Here is a 16865-nt window from a genome sequence, read left to right as displayed (position 1 = left end):
AAGACAGGTTCTATCACTGTGTAGAAGCAGCTAACCATTGACATGCTTCAGAATGCTATAACAGCATAAGAAAAGATGGAAAGAAATGGAGAAGCAAATAGACTCTCATGCTGAATACCCAAGTCAGTCAGTGTTTCCCCTACATTCAGTGAACAATTACTTTTCAAGAAAGCTCAGCTCTGTCAAGCATGGTCATGTGAGATTCTCCAAGTTTAAGGGAAGAGGTAAGGGCTGCATTTGCAGGGCAAACTCACCATATGCACTGCACAGTCTGGGTCCCAAATCCGGACGGACAAAAAATCCTGGCAGATGAGAAGCCAAGTTTAATTTTCCTTCTGGGCTACAATATTCAGGCAAGGGTAAACTTTTTAGTAAGTCCTCATATCTGGAGGAGAAAAGAAAAAAAGAATGTAATTGAATTTGTGCTGTTACATAGAGAGAGAAAATAAGAGTAATGCTAAGATTGACTGAAGAACATGCAATATTAAACTCAAAATACCTTGCTGGCATCATGGCCTTGAAATCCTCACCAGAAGGCCAATCTTTCAGTTTTAGCAGAGCTGTTTCTCCATTTTTTACTTTCTGCCGTTCTGTAACAGAAATAATTAAAAACTAATGTACTGTAGGTGTTTCACTGTATTCAACTGAAATATAAACATTAAATATGCCAAGAATCAAAATTTCATACATAAACAGGAGATAGCTGATTTCAAGACTCAAGAATGATACAAACCAAACTCAGCTAGTTAAGTAAGGAGGACATAAGTCCAGTTTCTTGGTCAGACCTAGCTAGTATTATAGTGCATCCTTAATTCTGCAGAGATACAAAATGCAAGTTTCCATCACATTCTCTGGAAACAGATTACCTAGAGCATTCTTTTAAAAGTTTCTTCAAAGCCTCAAGATGACAATTTTTAGCTGCAGTTTCTAACACTGATCATGTTCAGAATCAATACCATAACACATTTTAAGGAACATACTTGAAACATCTTCAAAACCATCCCAGAACTCCTTGACATTGGTGTTTGAAATGATACTGTCCTTGCAATTCAAGATATCTGCTTGCTGGTTTCCAAAATCCAGACTGATTGACTCAGCTTTCCACAGGCTGAAGTTCATTTTCTTATGCATACCAGACACCAAAACAGGCTGTAAAGAGCAAAATAAAATAACTTTTAAAAATCAGTACTTATCCTTTCACACGCAGACAAATTCCTTAACTCAACTGGAATACAAATGTGTCTGGAACACACATGGAAGACCTTGGCCTTACTGAGCTGTTAACACTTCCTCCAACAGCACCCACATCCAAAGCTGTCAACCCTTTTTGGAATCTGAAACTCCACAACAGAAATATCTTATTTATTATAGCTGGTTAACTCAAGTTTAACTACACAAGGTTCATCTGTGGGCTATACCTGAGAACCTTTTTTTACCCCCAGTTTAAAACACGGAGTTGGGCATGTCTGTCCTTTCATACACAACTCCCCAGAGCTCCTGCTGATGTCACTTTACTAACCAACCTGCTCAACACCTACCCTTCCTTGTTTCCAGCACTCTTTGAAGAGCTTCCAGTTGTTGGTGTTCTTGTGATCTCTGAGCCACAGAACATGCTTGTCACAGATCCACGAATACTGGATATCACTGTACCGTTTACTGCAGTCATCCTGAACACTTTTTTTATCATCCTTTGGCTCTTCTTTTATTTCAGATTTTACATTGATCTTTGGTGTTTTATTTGGTGGAATCTTGTTTTCTACTACTGAAGCAATTATATCATCGAGAATGTTTGGCATAGTCCTTCCACTCTTGCCACTCTGTTAGAAAACAAATGCATGCTTAAACAATGTAAAAGCAACTTAATGCAACTCCTTTTGAAAGAGAATAACATTTCTGATGTTGTATCAATTACCATCACATATAAAAACAAATAAAATGTTAATGTGTGTGTGCATATGAAGTGTTAATTATGAATGAGTATTTAAAGCAATACACCTATCAGACTGCTCTAACGGTAATGTGCCAAACAGACTGATAGAGATTTTCAAATCCCATGAGAAAAACTGTTCATCCTGTGCACACTTACTGCTGTTCCTGTAGAGTACACTGGAGCAAAAGCAATGCCAGCATCTGTAGAACCCAGGCGCAGTTTGCCTGCTGTCGTAGTTAACAGATCTCGTAAGGTTGAGCCCTGCTCGTTGTTCTGGGATGCAGGAGGGGAACTTTTACAGTTTGGGGACTCCAAATTATCCTGGTCCTTCCCTTCCTTCGAATGTTTTCCAGAAGGACACTCTTTGTTCTCTAAAACAGAAATAATCATTGCAAGTTTATGCTGTTGTATCATGGTGCACACATAGGAACAGCACCCTGCACTTCCTAGTGGTGGTAACAGACTGCAGCACTAGAGCTCTATTCACCTGGAAACACACCAGAGCATCAACTACACCCTTCAAAACAGAGTCAAACAGTGTGACCAAGCAAAGGCCTTCCTCAGCATCTCAGACCTGCAGCTGAGTGAGTGCCTGCCCCGAGTGAGATACACTGCAGCTGGAAATACTTCCACAGCACACGGGCATTCCACCAGCCATCTTCTGCTGACAGATTCTGATGCCACCAGGGAAGAGAAAAGAACACTGTCTTTTCCTTTTATGAACAGCAAATGGCATTATTTTTTTAACGAATTCAATTAAAGAATCACACAGAATCCCTAGCTTGGAAAAGACCTTAAAGATCAAGTTCAACCCATGCCCTAACACCTCAACTGAACCGTGGCGTGAGTGCCACATCCAATAATTTTTAGACACATCCAGGGATGGTGACTCCACCACCTCTCTGAGCAAACAATTTCAATACTTTATTACCCTTGCAGTAAAAAAGGTTTTCCTAATATCCACCCTGTATTTCCCTTGGCACAGCTTGAGGCTGTGTCCCCTGGTTCTGTCAGTGCTGCCTGGAGAAAAGCCCAGCCCCAGCTGAGCACAGCCACCTTTCAGGAGCTGTGCAGAGTGATAAGGTCACCCCTGAGTCTCCTTTTCTCCAGGCTGAGCACCCCCAGCTCCCTCAGGGGTTCCTCTCAGGGTTTGTGTTCCCAGCCCCTCTCCAGCCCCGTTGCCTCCTCTGGACGCGCTCCAGCGCCTCAACGTCCTTCCCAACCTGAGGGGCCAGAGCTGGACACAGCACTCCAGGTGTGGCCTCACCAGTGCCAGCCACAGGGGCAGAGTGACCTCCCTGCTCCTGCTGGCCACACCATTCCTGATCCAGGCCAGGAGCCCTTGGCCTTCTTGGCCACCAGGGCACACTGCTGGCTCATGTTCAGCACCCCCAGGTCCCTTTCTGCCTGGCCACTGTCCAGCCACTCTGTCCCCAGCCCACAGCATGCAAGGGGTTATTGTGGACAAGATGCAGCACTCTGCACTTGGACTTATTAAACTTCATCCTCCTGGACTCTGCCCATCCATCCAGCCATTCCAGGTCTCTCTGCAGAGCCCTCCTACCTTCCAAGAGCTCCACCCATGCTCCCAGCTTGGCGTCATTTGAAAAGTACCAGCAGTGCCCCCAAAGTCACAGACATCATATGGCAATTTGAAACATATACCTTTTTTTTCTTCTCTGGCTTTCTGCTCTGCAAGATCAGCCAGCCAGTGCAGTGGGGACTGGGATTCAGGTGGTGTTAACTTGCTGTCTGTGCTCACATCACTCCTGGGACTTGTGTTACCATTTGTCTCAGACTTTTGAGGAGTATTCTGCTGTTGAGACTCAGGCATACACAGAGAAATTTTATTACTGTGGTTAAGGACATTCTGCAAAACCTGTAAAGAACAAATTTATTTTTAACTACACAGCTTCACTTTAATGTATCTCAAAGACATGGCCAGCATTTAATCCCCCACATATGCAAACTAAAATGCAACTGGTACTTTTAAAATACAAAAATCCACCAGGATCAGAACACTTGAACAAGATGCATATATATATATATACACACACACGTTACACACATTTTAGACTCACCTGAGACACACCATTCATTGCAGGGAGCTTGCCAGCTTGTGTGTTCTGCTTGATGGTGCACTGACAATGGGATTTAATTTCAAATTTTTCTCTAATATTGTGCATAGCATCTAAAAGATCTGTCAAAACTAAAGACAATTAAGAAGAAAAACATTACTAGCTGTCAATCATTATGACCCCCTTTACGACATACATGGGGTGATGTTTTAAACTATTAAAAATCCTGAATTTACCACTCAAAACTACTCCAAAATGACTGCCCAGTTTATCATTAAGCTTGTGCACAGAGACACTCAATTAAATAATTGCACACTACTCTTCTGAATAATCTGAGCTTTAATCTGCATTCCCATTGCATGGCACACATCAAGTAAGCCAGTAATTATTTACTTCTCTTTGTTCAATGGGTATATCATTGCTTCATTCAATAAAACCATCAGCCACAGACTGAAGTGAGCCATGTCTTGACAAAAAAATCAGTATGTGAGCATGTAAATGAAGGCTGTTTGGTAATGGGCATGCACAGAAGAACAAAACTGAGGTTAAGTAGGCAGTCTTCATTGTGCTGTTTCCAGATGAGTGGTTCACTTTCACAATTTAAAATTCAAACCAGTTTCAGTCTAGAACCTGTTCTGGGAAATGTCACAATTTGAATTTGTTATGGAATCTACCCAACCTTCATTTCTACCTGAACTAACTAACCCATGGAATAACGACTTGGTTCTGTATTTTCGGCTTAAAATAACCTGGGAATTCACTTAGTACATTTAAGGGCACATTTCAGTTTTCTATTTTTTGGTCTGTATCAATGCTGACAGAAATTTTGTGCTAACAACCACTATACCACACCTAAAGGCACTACTTCACAGAATTTACTTAGTTGTAGGCAGAAATCTGAATCTAGCTGGGTCTATGATTCCTGTTTAGTTTTTCAATTATCATGAAATTGCATTCATTGCATTTTGCTCAATCAAAATGCAATTAATTTGGGCACGGGACACACGACAAATCCCCAAAAATCCATTGCCTCAGTGGTACTATTTAAACATTTTCTTTTAACAGCTAAGGTCATATTTATTAAATACATTCTGATTGTTTTATTCTGTTCAGAAAAGGTAGAAATCCATCCCAAAAAGGCCCTCAATTTCTTCACTGCCTGTCCCCAAAACCCCTTTACACATCTGTCAGCACACTTCTCTTATTTTCATCATCATCTGTGCCCAGTGCTGGTAACTGCCCAGAGCCACTTGCCTTCTTGCAATGATTTAACCCAATTCCCAGGTTTTTAAACAGAAAATGAGAAGTTTCAAGAAACAACTCTTGCCCTGCTTTCACAGGGAGACCTGGGGAAAAAGCAGCTTCTGCTGGTTTGCATATGGCCTTACCAGAGCCTGGAATGATCTGTGTTGGCATCAGGTGCTTGTGATCATGAGGCTGTCCCTTCACACACTTCATCCAGGCGTACAACTCCTTATCTGCAAAAGAGCATTGCCAATGTTTTACTTCCCTTGTGTTGCACACAGACAGAGCTAAGGCCTTTCAGACTGGTTTTGGTTAGGAACATTTCTCTGCACATACAGGCCTTCTGTCCAGGTGTCCAGTGTGACAAGGACTTGCACACAACAGCTGCTTTTCACATTAATGAAAAGAGCTTTAACAACACTGAAATCTGAAAGAGCTGCACCTGTAACACAGGCCCTTGCCAATTACCTCCAAATTTCAAAGTGTATTCCCTTTATCACATTTAGTGAGTTGCAAATTTAACACAGGCTGAAATCCTGTACAGTTGCTATTAAGGCCATGAGCCTCCCTTGATGAATCCTGCCATGGAAAAGAGACATAGTTAGGCTGTGATTGTCTGGTTCATCTAATTTAACACAGTCCACACTCCAACTGGAAGTGTCTGTTTTCAACCAGAGTTCACCAGACGAGCCAAAAAGATGAACTTTAACCAAGTCATCTCTCTGATTCAGCCTATGATGCAGGTACACCAGTGGCACTGGTGGCACAGAGGAGAGGGAAGCTGCATCACAGATTTGTGGCACATTAAAGCAGCCATGAAACCCTAAGTCTCTATGTACTGGCTGAAAATCATTTGTGCCAGCAGAAAGGGCCTAACTGGTAGGAGATGCATTCTAAAATGTTTAAAGAAGTATCTCCTGAAATATGCAATGTGAAAAAAAACCACACAAGAAGAATGAGAGCAAAAAATGTCTGGCCAAGCAACTGATCACCAATGTGCTATATGATTTTGGGGCAGAAAGAACACAATTTCTTTCTTCATTTCCAGTCCTATTCACTGAACTGCTAACTTTAAGACATTTTTCCAAGACTTTGACCAGTTTGCTCATTCCAGCAATTTAAACTAAAGAACATAACATAGGAAGCATTTAACACATTTAAGGCATTTTTTTACACTATAGTAGGTACACAATGTTTCCAAATGTTCCTTCAGATAAGTGTTACATTTATACGCTATTGGGTAGTTTTTCCAGCACCTAAAACACCTGAATATCCAACCGGTCACAAACATAAATAAATCAAGACAACAAAACAGTATGCATCTACTTAATCTATTTTCTCACAGAAATGTCATAAAATGGCATCCCACTTGATGGTGCCATAAACTCTCTGAAGGTAACAATGGTTGCATATTCACTCACTCATGTGGTAAAGTGATAAGAGAAGTCATTGATAAGTATCTGAATCTGGAATATTTAAATCTCTAACATTCCTGCTGAAGCAGGGAAAAACCAGGGGATTCTCTGTTACATTCAGCAACTGTAAAAACAACTGCTGGTTCCAGGAAAAATGGTGTAATATAAAGTCCTATTATATAGAGATGGGTGGGTGGTTCTGAACGTTTTTTAAGAGAGTACCAAAGAAGCAACACGGTTCTCATGAATCCTCCAGCATCATTAGAAATGAAGCTACAGCAAGGGAAGCTGTTGTACTGCTGCTTTCACACGTAAAACTGCAATCAACAGAAAGGAGAGAAGTCCTCCCTGCAAGAAAACTGAAGAGAAGCCTCCTTCTTTATACTGCTTGTTCCAACTTCTAAGACATTTTGCTAAAACTTTCCTGGCTGGTTAACACACACTATAAAAAGCCTCTGACTGTGTGTTCCCACCAGGGTAAATAATGTTTGGCGTCCATCCCAAGCCACGTCAGATGGATGCACACACATGCGCGCACAGGCTCCAGCCCGTGAAGAGCTGCTGAAGCAGCCTCCAGCACCAAAGCACTAACAACTGTTCTCAGTGCAGGAAAATACTGACATTAGCTCCCTAAAAACTTCAGTGTAGGAGGCTGTCACTGCAAGCCAGGGACAAAGTGGGTGAGACTCTCCATTTGGCAAAGCTTTGCCACCTCACAGTTAAACTTTATTTTACTAACGTTTCACATCTGTGGCATTACACGGCTATGACAAACATGGAACTGCTTTTCAAAACAGCATTATCCTTGAATCAGTTCCTGGCACAGTGTCTGACCGCAGAGCTGTGCCAGGGCACAATGCCTGCCTCCCAGGGAAGGCAGTGCATTCCACCAAGCAGCCTGCACACCAGGGTCACAGCCCAGGGCTCCAAGCCCAAATCAATCCTCCAAGTCATTCCTCCTTTCAATTGTAACCCAGCTGGGTCACCCAGAAATCAGAGGTTTGCAAGTCAGTCCTGTTATACTTCTCTCTCTCTCTCCAGACTAAAGCAGACATTTCCATTAGAGCACAAAATAACCACATGTATGTGTAGGCTTATGGATTGTGAAACTTCCATTAACACTTATTTTAAATACCATCCAAAGTATTTTTCTCCATCTCTTTCTTTTTTATGATAAAACTATAAAATAGGATGTTACATCAGTATGACAAGACACTTGTGAAGGGAGGACTCCAGAAAGCATTTAAATCAAGGCAAGTCTTAACAGCAATGAGTTACCATAAACAGGGAGGTGACTGAGCAACAGTCTCACAACCAAAGAACAAGATTTAACCTTGAGGGGCAAAGCACAAGCAATACACACAATAAGACTGAAATGTAGACAAAGAGCTAAAATAGCCCCAACAGCAGTTGCTTTCTGAATGACTGATTCTATATCTACTGACAAAAAAGGAGGCAAAAAAGATCTAAGAGAAACCAATACACACAAGAAGTAATTTAACACTTTACAGACAGACAGTTCTAGTGAATCAGCAGCTCTGCAGCAAATGAGAATAAACAGCCTATACAATACTCTAGTTCATAAAAAACTGACCTCTAGAACTTTTCCTTTCCTTTGCTTTGTAACAATCTAGGCAGACCACAAATCCACATTTTTGGCAGACCCAATGAATGTTAAATAATGTGGCTTCACATGCATCACACATCTCACGGACTCCTCTCACTGCTCTCTTCCATGCAATTTTGGCTGAAATACAAAATAAGCAGAATAAAAGGACTGAAATTTAAATGCAAAGCACAGAATGAATAGTCTTTATACATGAAGCATTCATAAGTTTCCCCCAGACACAACTGGGTTTAGGGGGAGGAAAGTGATCCTTCATGAACAGGCCATCAAGAGCTACCCTCTTAGTTCCACTACACAGCATGCCCTTCAATGCTACCTATTATCAACACATTATAAAGAAATAAGGCATTCAGAAAACACAGACTAAAGTAATACAGAAAATATATTGCTGCAAGCATTCAGAACTTCTTCAGTATACACTTTTAACCCATGCACTCATGAGGGTTTTGCACCTGACTGCCCAGGGGACATGCTTGATCTAAAGGGCAGCCAAACCAGTGAGCTGGACAGTTGAAGCTGGCAGAAGGGGAGGGAGGTGCTGTTCAGGAGACCTGGCTAGTGTGTGTTTTCTGCTCCACTTCCTCCTCATACAGCCTGGAATGAGCAGAGCCACCAGCCTGTGCCCATCTGCTGTGGGCCAGAAGGACGGAGGGCTGCTTTGCTGGGGAGGTGACACTGTTAGCACATGCTCTGCAGGGCCTGTGCTGCTGCACTCTTCTCCTCTGTTTAGGGAAGGAGACACATCAGAAACACACCATTTGCTGGCAGCATCAGTACCTGGCTCACCACAGGCCCTGGCTGCAGGCCAAGCTGGCAATGGAGGCTACTGCAAACCCTACAGGAGCCTGGCCCCAGCACAGGGAGGGGACGGGGCTGGCCCACTGAGGAAGGAACCCTCCCCAGCACTACCAAACAGCTGAGGAAAATCCAACAGCCAGGGGAAGAGAGCTGCACAAAGGGAAGCAATGGGCATCCAAGAAAAACTGCACAACACCTGAGAGCTTTGAGAGCTCCTTACCGTCTTTTTTCACCCAGGACATGGCTGTTTTCTCAGAGGTTACCAACTGACAAAATTTATCCCCTATGATATCTAGAATGTATTTAGAAGTTTCTAGGTCCAGTTCATCATCTTCATAGTTTTCATGTGTCCATAAGCTCAGTGCTTCATCATCATATTGATCAGGAGAGGAGAAACCATCTATCCTAACCACTCCATTCTTACTAAAAGACAACCTAAAAATGAAAACAGATAGTTTGACTGCATGTATCATTATACTCTGTGACTTCCAATTTACTGGCTGCTTATATCTTACAACACAAAAGTTTTCTTCTCCCCTTATCATCCTACATACTTTTTAAATTTTAAAATAAATCCTACTGATGAAAATAGTTTTAGAATTATAAATAAGGAAGCATGAAAACTAAAACTAATCATTTAGGAACTTTTTTCCATTCCATTCACTCATCATTGTCTCCCTCTAGCATTTATTACTCCTTTAAAATTGCAGACAGGAACATTTTCTTTTTCTGTTTTATTTTGGTCAAAGTTTGGTTCCACCCACTTTCCCACCTCACTTTCAATTTTTGGAATGTCTGTGTCAGCAGTCCCTCACTCTGACTTTTATTTTATAGATTTTTGTATCTTACTGCTCTCATACTAAGAAAACATGGGTTCAAATACAACATTTGAATTTTTCTAGGCAGAATAAATCACCAATAGAAGCTATTGTTTTTGTATCCACTAAACTCTGACCTTTCAAAGGCTTTCCTGTTACCCTACCCAGGACCATTCCACTAACCCTGGCTATACTCAGCCTATTTTTAAGTGGTAACAATTAATCAGTCCATCTTTTCCAAAACAGGATAAGTCATTATACAGATGTGATTATAACAGTTAAGGAATTTATGCCAGTGAGACAGTCCTGAATTTAGACATATCAATAATAACATTTAGATATGTATTCAAATGAACAAGATGAAATGATCAACTTTCAGCTTCCAAAACAACAATTTCCAAAAGAAGTGTAAACTTCTTTTGTAATTCAAGCCCTACTATCTAAACACAATGAAAATAATTAAACTGCTGTGAAATTTACCACAATAGAATAAAAACATTCAATAGTTTTTTTTTAAATGTTGGCAAACCTTTATGTTCTCTCTTTTATACGGGAGGAAGAAAATCAACCAAAATTCCAACTCTGCCAAATGTGGAAGCAAACATTCTTACAGAGAAGTTATTCAGAGTCCAACCTTGAAATGATTCCTACAGATCTACCAAGTCTAGTAACTGAAAATTCATTATAAAAAGTTAAATCCCATTTAGGGAACAGTTTCTTGTCAAAAACAAGTTGGATTAATATTGACAAACTGAAGGTGTTTTATCCTTTCTTGGAGCTTCCTGCACCCCCAGGAAATTTTCTTCCTTGTGAGTTTTCCTTGATGGGCCATCAATTCTAAAAAAAAGAGGTCACAACTCTCTGTCCTCAGAAAACTCCCAGGAAACCCTGAGAAACATTCCCACCGTATACTGGCATAAGAACAATTACAAGTAAGTGCAACTCTGTGGTTGTACAACTTATCCAGAAAAACTGAAGCTTGCCTTTTGAAAATCCCACTTCAAATGTCAGACACCTGTGTAATGGTGATGTGCTGTATTTTCTGCTTGCCTAAGGTATAGCAGGCAGATGTTCTGATGTCTTTGCTATAAAGCTTTTAAACAGCAATGAAGTCAATCCACAAAAGAAATGCAAATGTAAATACTGCTAAAATAGATGCTGTCTTTTATCGGGTAGACTGAGCCAGAAAAATCAGACATGCTTTCAAGTATGCCAGTCCTTTGTCAATATTATTTTTTAAAGCTGAAGCACCACATTACCAGGAAACCAGGCATACTTACCGCCGAAAGTAGTAAAATCTACAAAATACTGGTGAGTGAGTTGGTTCTTCTCCTTTCTTACTTCTTATTAACCTACATTCTCTGCATTTTTGCAAATTTGGTCCTATTTCAGAACAAGAATCATCCTGCAAAAAGGACTCTCCCGTTTGCTTCAGCTTCTTTACTTTGCGCCAGTCTTTTAACACTGAGCGAGGTATACCAGCTGCAAAGGAAGGACAGTTTCAATGAGGTACTGGCACTGCTTCCTCACACATCACACTCAAGACACTCATTCAGCATTTTTTTCTGGTACATTTGTTACCTGCATAATGTATTTCATTTTTATTTCCACCTGCCTGCTTGTCAGCACCGAAGTTTAAAAAGCAAATAAAACTTACACAGTAACTGCTAAGCTCCCAAGACACTACATTTTCCCTTATATTAGGCATATAATTCTCCTGATATTCTCCTAAAACCATCTTCAGAACCTCATTCTTACAAAAAAAAGCAAAGATATACACTACTGCAAGATAGCTACGTTTGAACTCTGTTTTTGGAGGTGTAGGCACAAAAAGCTACAGTTTAATAAATAAAAGCAGAGCTTAAAATAAACCAACCTAAAACCAAATTCCAACTCCATCAAAACTTTTTTTTTTTTTTAAAGTTACAGAATAGCAGCTATATTCACAGAATCCATTTACACTCTGTCTGGTTTGTTGGCTTTGCAAGGCCAAGCAATATAATTCTATTTTCGATACTGAAGTCAGCAGATCTGACACTGAGTAACATGAGGAGCAAGACTATTGAGTAATAAGTGCAATTTTCACATACAGGTTTTGAAACTGAACCCTGCTGTCATTTAACCAAGCTTTCATTTTAAGGAGTCTTGAAAGTGGCACCACTCTTATCTGCAGACAGAGAGAATTATCTGTCATTTCATCTACCACTACTCTTGAAAGTTCATGTCCTGTAAACAGGGATCTGATGTAGGATGATAAAAGGGTCAGGGTGTTAACTTTGGACTTGGTACCTGGGTGCAGGTTGGTGTTTTGCCAGAGATGACTTGTACAAACTTTACAAGTGACAGACTGCCTATGCCTCAGTTCCTGGCCTAGAAACCACATTCCATACTCACCCAAGGCATGACAGTAACTGGATTAAAACCTGAAGAGTAAAAGGGGCCAAAGTACAGGTCTGCTAGTCCAAAACAATGTTTTCTGCCTTGGAAGCAGAGATGCTGGGTGTCATCTGGTAGCTGCTAGACTTCAAGCTCTGTGGGTAGGCACTTGGAAGAGCCCCAGCACTTGCAGGGCTGTGAAATGCCTTGCTGTGCAGGAGGGAGCCCCACAGCCCTGAGCTCTGAGCACTCTGGCCAGCACATGAGCTCCCAGGGGCTTTCCAAAACAGCATCAGGACAAAGCACTCCTCAAGCCTGGCACAATCCACACACCAGCCATGCTGCAAAACTGCCACTGAGCCCCAGACCCTGCAGCACAGGTACCTCCAGGCAGCTTTTCCAAGGGAGCACCATCCTTCCTCAAACCTCCTCAATGCTGACTATGATTTTTGTGTAAAATCTTTGTGGAAAGTTCTTTTTGAAAGAAAAATCTCTGACCAGCTCTCTTGCAGAAATTTATCACAAAAAAATCTTTTGCAACAGCAGAAAGATCATAAACATTTAACATGTTAAATATATGCATTTACAGCTTACTTTAAGAAAGGAAGCTGAAAAAGAGTTTACAGGCATGTTTGCCTTGATCTTCCCCTTACCTGGGAGCAGAAAGAAATAGTACTATTACTACTGGACCAAATATCTAGAACATTTCAGATAGACTACAACACTTCCAGCACCCAGTACAATTCAGGGATCAAGTACTCTCAGATACCAGAAGAGTAACTTTATACACCAGACAGTGAAAAGCCACAGAATGTAATTACAGGCAGTATTGCTCACTTTCTTGCTACTTGTACTTAAAGTCTGACAAGAAGTAATTTAATGGTAGACTCTCTAATACTTAACCAGACCAAAGACAAAGAATTCTTGGAGAAGAATAAATTGGGATAAAAATACGGCAAGTTTTTTAATAAAATCCCCTATGTTGACAGACCAGTTTCTCTTTTCAGATTAATCTAGTTACAATCTGCTACACGTTACAGTATTCCATTTAAATGGAAATTTGTATTTCCCTAAATTTTTTGATTCCTTAAACAAGAGGGATGTTAACACCATGTACTACACATACTCGTTAGGAGTGTGAAATTATTCTCCCTTAAACCTTTCATTAAATTAACCAAATCATAACTGAGTGGCACCAGGCTCTCAAGGAACTGCCTCTGGCTTTCTGATCAAAGGATGAATTAGAGCTCAACAACAGAGAATCTTTCCCTCCAGCAATGCTCTAAAAATAAACGCATTAGATCTTAAAATAAAAAAAAAACCCAACATACATATATATATATATATATATATATATATATATATATAGCTCAATACAAGTGGCACAACTATATGCATCAGCCTGCTCAGTTCTGGTGGACAGCATAAACGAAATGGTTTACTTCTTATTTTTAGGCCAAGAACCAGTTTGTTAACACAGACATACAAAACGGTCTATTTCTTACACCAGGATATTTCAAATGGCCTCAAGACAGATAAATCAGGACCAACTCATTTACACAGGCATGTTTTTTAGCTCTTTTCCCAGCTATCGTGCATGACAAACCCTCCAGGATTATCAGTGTTGGACTTCACACACTTCTGTGTCTTCCAAATCAGATTAATATACTCACTGCTGTTACTGCCGCTCTGTAACTTCAGCTTGCTTTTTTCTTTGGCGCTCCTGCTAAGGACACCATTTGGTTTCACTTCTTCCTCGGTATCACCCTTTTTTTTCTGCAAATCATTTTGTTTCTTTTTGTAAGTTGGCTTGGGCTGCCGTTTAGTCCTTTGCTCTGACTTGCTCTCGCTTTCATCAGAGTCACCACTTTCAGAGCCAGACTCGTACGTTCGTTTTCCTTTTCTCCTTGGGTGCTTATCTTCCTTCACAAACTTATCTGCCAAGATTTTGCTATCCATGTTATTTTGCAAATCATTTGATGTAGAAGCTATTAAATTGACAGTACACGGCTTAATAATTTCTGAAACACTGTTCCCTGAATTATCTTTTTTATTAGTGTTTTTATCTTCCTCTGAATGCCTTGTTAGCCAAGCCTTTTTCAGTTTAGTGTGGTAGTTTGGCTGACTCGTCTGGGAAGTTTGCCCACTGCCTACAGAGTTCGCTTTGTTTATTGTATTACAGACGATAGCACTGTCTAGGGAGAGAGAGGTTGAAAATGTCTGATTTTTCACAGAGTTGGACTCGGTCTCAGCGGCGTTGCTACTTTTAAACTGAGCCGCAGCCAACGCTGCCTTGTGCTTTTTCAAATGGACAAAGTCGGTAGAGGTGGAGAATCCCGGGGCGGGCTGCGCGGCGCTGCCAGCAGCGGATGTAACCGGAGCTGCAGTGCTGACCTTGCACTCCTGGGGCTGCGCAGCCTGGCCCGCCGCCCTCGGGGCCGCGCTCTCCGGCGTGCCCGACACCGAGTCACTCACTTCAGAGCTCCCCCGGCTCGACACGCTGGTGGTCACTGCTGCTGATGCAGGGACATCCGTTTTGGTGCTGCAGATGATGGTTGTGGTAGGGGTGACAGCACGAGGAATGCTGCCTTGCGAGACAGCTGCAAATTTCTTTTCATACTGTGTGCGAGCACTGTCTGAGTTCATATTTGGCAGTATGACTCTTCCAGTCTCCCTGGCTTCCGCTGTTTTCAGGCAATCTGCTAGATTTGTCACAGCTGAAGATCTCTCACTAACTCGATCTTTGGAAGCAGACTGCATTACTGGTACATTCTCATATTTTGTGCTAGAAGGAGGACGCACAATAACAGATGCTGTAGCGGACTGCGACTTTCCACTCATTCTTTCAGCGTTCCAATCCACTTTTTCATTATTTGGGGCATTATTAGACTTCCACATTTCTGATAAATTCTGTTCAGAAGTGCCCTTGTAAACAGTTTGGGCTTCCTTGGGCTCAGGTACTAAAGTTGGTGGTTTCTGCAACTCCTGTATTTTGCCACCACCAGCATTAACGGGTTGAACAGGGGTCAGAGTTGGAGGGGAAAGGCTGCTGTAGCTGCTCTCCTTCTTCTCCAGGTTCTGGTGCACAGGAGGGTGAAACACAGGGGCCCTATGCAAGGCAGGCATACTCCGGAGTGTATTTGAAGATGACACTGACAACTGAGTAGGGCTCCTGCTGTCACTTCTGAAAGAATTTACAGAGTGAGACTGCACCGATTGTGAAAGCTGCTCGGGTATCTTGCTTGTAGAGCCTTCGCTCTCTGGTTGGTGCTTAATTAAAGGTGGCGGTTTTGAAAGGGAAGAAATGTAGGAGGGCAGAGCCTGGGGACTAGCTGCTGTTGAAGGACAATTACTTTGCTTATCAACATATACACCTGAAGCTTCCTTTGATGGGTAGGATCTTGGTGGTTCATTTACTACACTGTTAGACAAGGTAGTGAAATAGTTACTCTGCGGCAAATTCTGTGGAACTGAATGTTTCATTTTATACAGTTCTGACACAGAGCGTTCAGCATCTTTGTCGTATTTTACTGAATGGCTTTTGGGACTTGAAGATAAGGACGTTACCCTGGAGTAGTTCTCTCTCTCTCCCTCCAGTGCCTTTATTTTAGCTGTAAAAGGAGCAACTTCAATACTTTCTTGGAGTATCCGTCTGTGTTCTTCTTTGTATTTGCTCAGTCGCTCCCCAGTCTCCTGTGGTGGCCTTGGCAGCTGGTTCAACATTGGATCTGCATAATGTCTGTGCATATGGCTCTCCTTTGCTGTCTGTGTTCTGCTCTGCTCTAGCTCACTCTTCACAGGTGCAGTGGTAACAGAACGCAAAGGTTCAGCAAAAGCTTTCCTCTCCAGTTCCCTGTTTGAAGAAAGGTTAAGCAAACACAGGTTAGCATGAACGTAGTACCATGTGCTAGACGGAAGACCTTTCTTCCCATGCCCTGAACCAAGTTATCTATTAACACAAAATAAACTTTCCTCTATATTAAGTACAATTTTCAGAAGTTTTCAAATTACTCACAAACTCGAGTACCACACCAAGTCAACAAGGCAACACAATGACAAGCCTGGCTCCCCACAGGCATTCACGTCTACAAATAAACTAAAAGGAAGCTAAAAGGCAACACCACTTGCAGAAATGTCCCCTCAGACACAGAGATCAATGTCAAGCTTACTCTTTGCGATGCTCCACGATACTTTTGGACAAAGGTGGGCTGGAATGCGTTGTCAGTTTGAGAGGCCGCAGGGGATCTGCGCTGGATGGTCGCACAGGAATGTGACTCCGTAAACCAAGGCTGTCAGCTGAGGTCACTGGGGTGGGCTGGTGTAACCAGGGGCTGGGAGTGTTCTGTTGACACCAACCAGAACAAAAAATAAAATCAGATTTCAAAATAATCATGGGACCACAAGAGTAACCCTACCAAGTCCTACCAATGATCAAAGTAAAGTAATATATTTCAGTATCAAATCACAGACAGTAAATATAATTTAACATTTTAAGTCACTTTTTTTGACCAACTAAATAAAACATGATTGTACTTCCTCTGGATTTTCAGCATACAGAACAGTTTACACATTTCACAA

The 16865-nt window shown here is 41.6% G+C and overlaps 1 protein-coding gene across 8 annotated transcripts in view; it reads right to left on the bottom strand.

Moving 5' to 3' along the window:
- JMJD1C (jumonji domain containing 1C) overlaps positions 1 to 16865 on the bottom strand; it is a 159153-nt gene that overhangs the window by 10996 nt on the left and 131292 nt on the right. For all 8 annotated transcript variants that reach the window (XM_064429944.1, XM_064429949.1, XM_064429950.1 and 5 more), the window contains 13 exons: positions 16457 to 16629; positions 13961 to 16140; positions 11192 to 11393; positions 9314 to 9528; positions 8263 to 8415; positions 5397 to 5486; positions 4012 to 4139; positions 3596 to 3809; positions 2087 to 2301; positions 1539 to 1817; positions 981 to 1149; positions 500 to 590; positions 255 to 385 (listed from right to left, as the gene is read on the bottom strand). In XM_064429944.1, coding sequence (XP_064286014.1) covers positions 255 to 385; positions 500 to 590; positions 981 to 1149; positions 1539 to 1817; positions 2087 to 2301; positions 3596 to 3809; positions 4012 to 4139; positions 5397 to 5486; positions 8263 to 8415; positions 9314 to 9528; positions 11192 to 11393; positions 13961 to 16140; positions 16457 to 16629 — 4240 coding nt within the window. The remainder of the gene's footprint in view (positions 1 to 254; positions 386 to 499; positions 591 to 980; positions 1150 to 1538; positions 1818 to 2086; positions 2302 to 3595; positions 3810 to 4011; positions 4140 to 5396; positions 5487 to 8262; positions 8416 to 9313; positions 9529 to 11191; positions 11394 to 13960; positions 16141 to 16456; positions 16630 to 16865) is intronic.

This window comes from Passer domesticus, chromosome 8 (genome assembly GCF_036417665.1).
Source record: "Passer domesticus isolate bPasDom1 chromosome 8, bPasDom1.hap1, whole genome shotgun sequence".
Taxonomy (NCBI): Eukaryota; Metazoa; Chordata; class Aves; order Passeriformes; family Passeridae; genus Passer; species Passer domesticus.
Note: the sequence above shows the minus strand (reverse complement) of the source record. Positions and strands in the feature narration are given on the sequence as shown.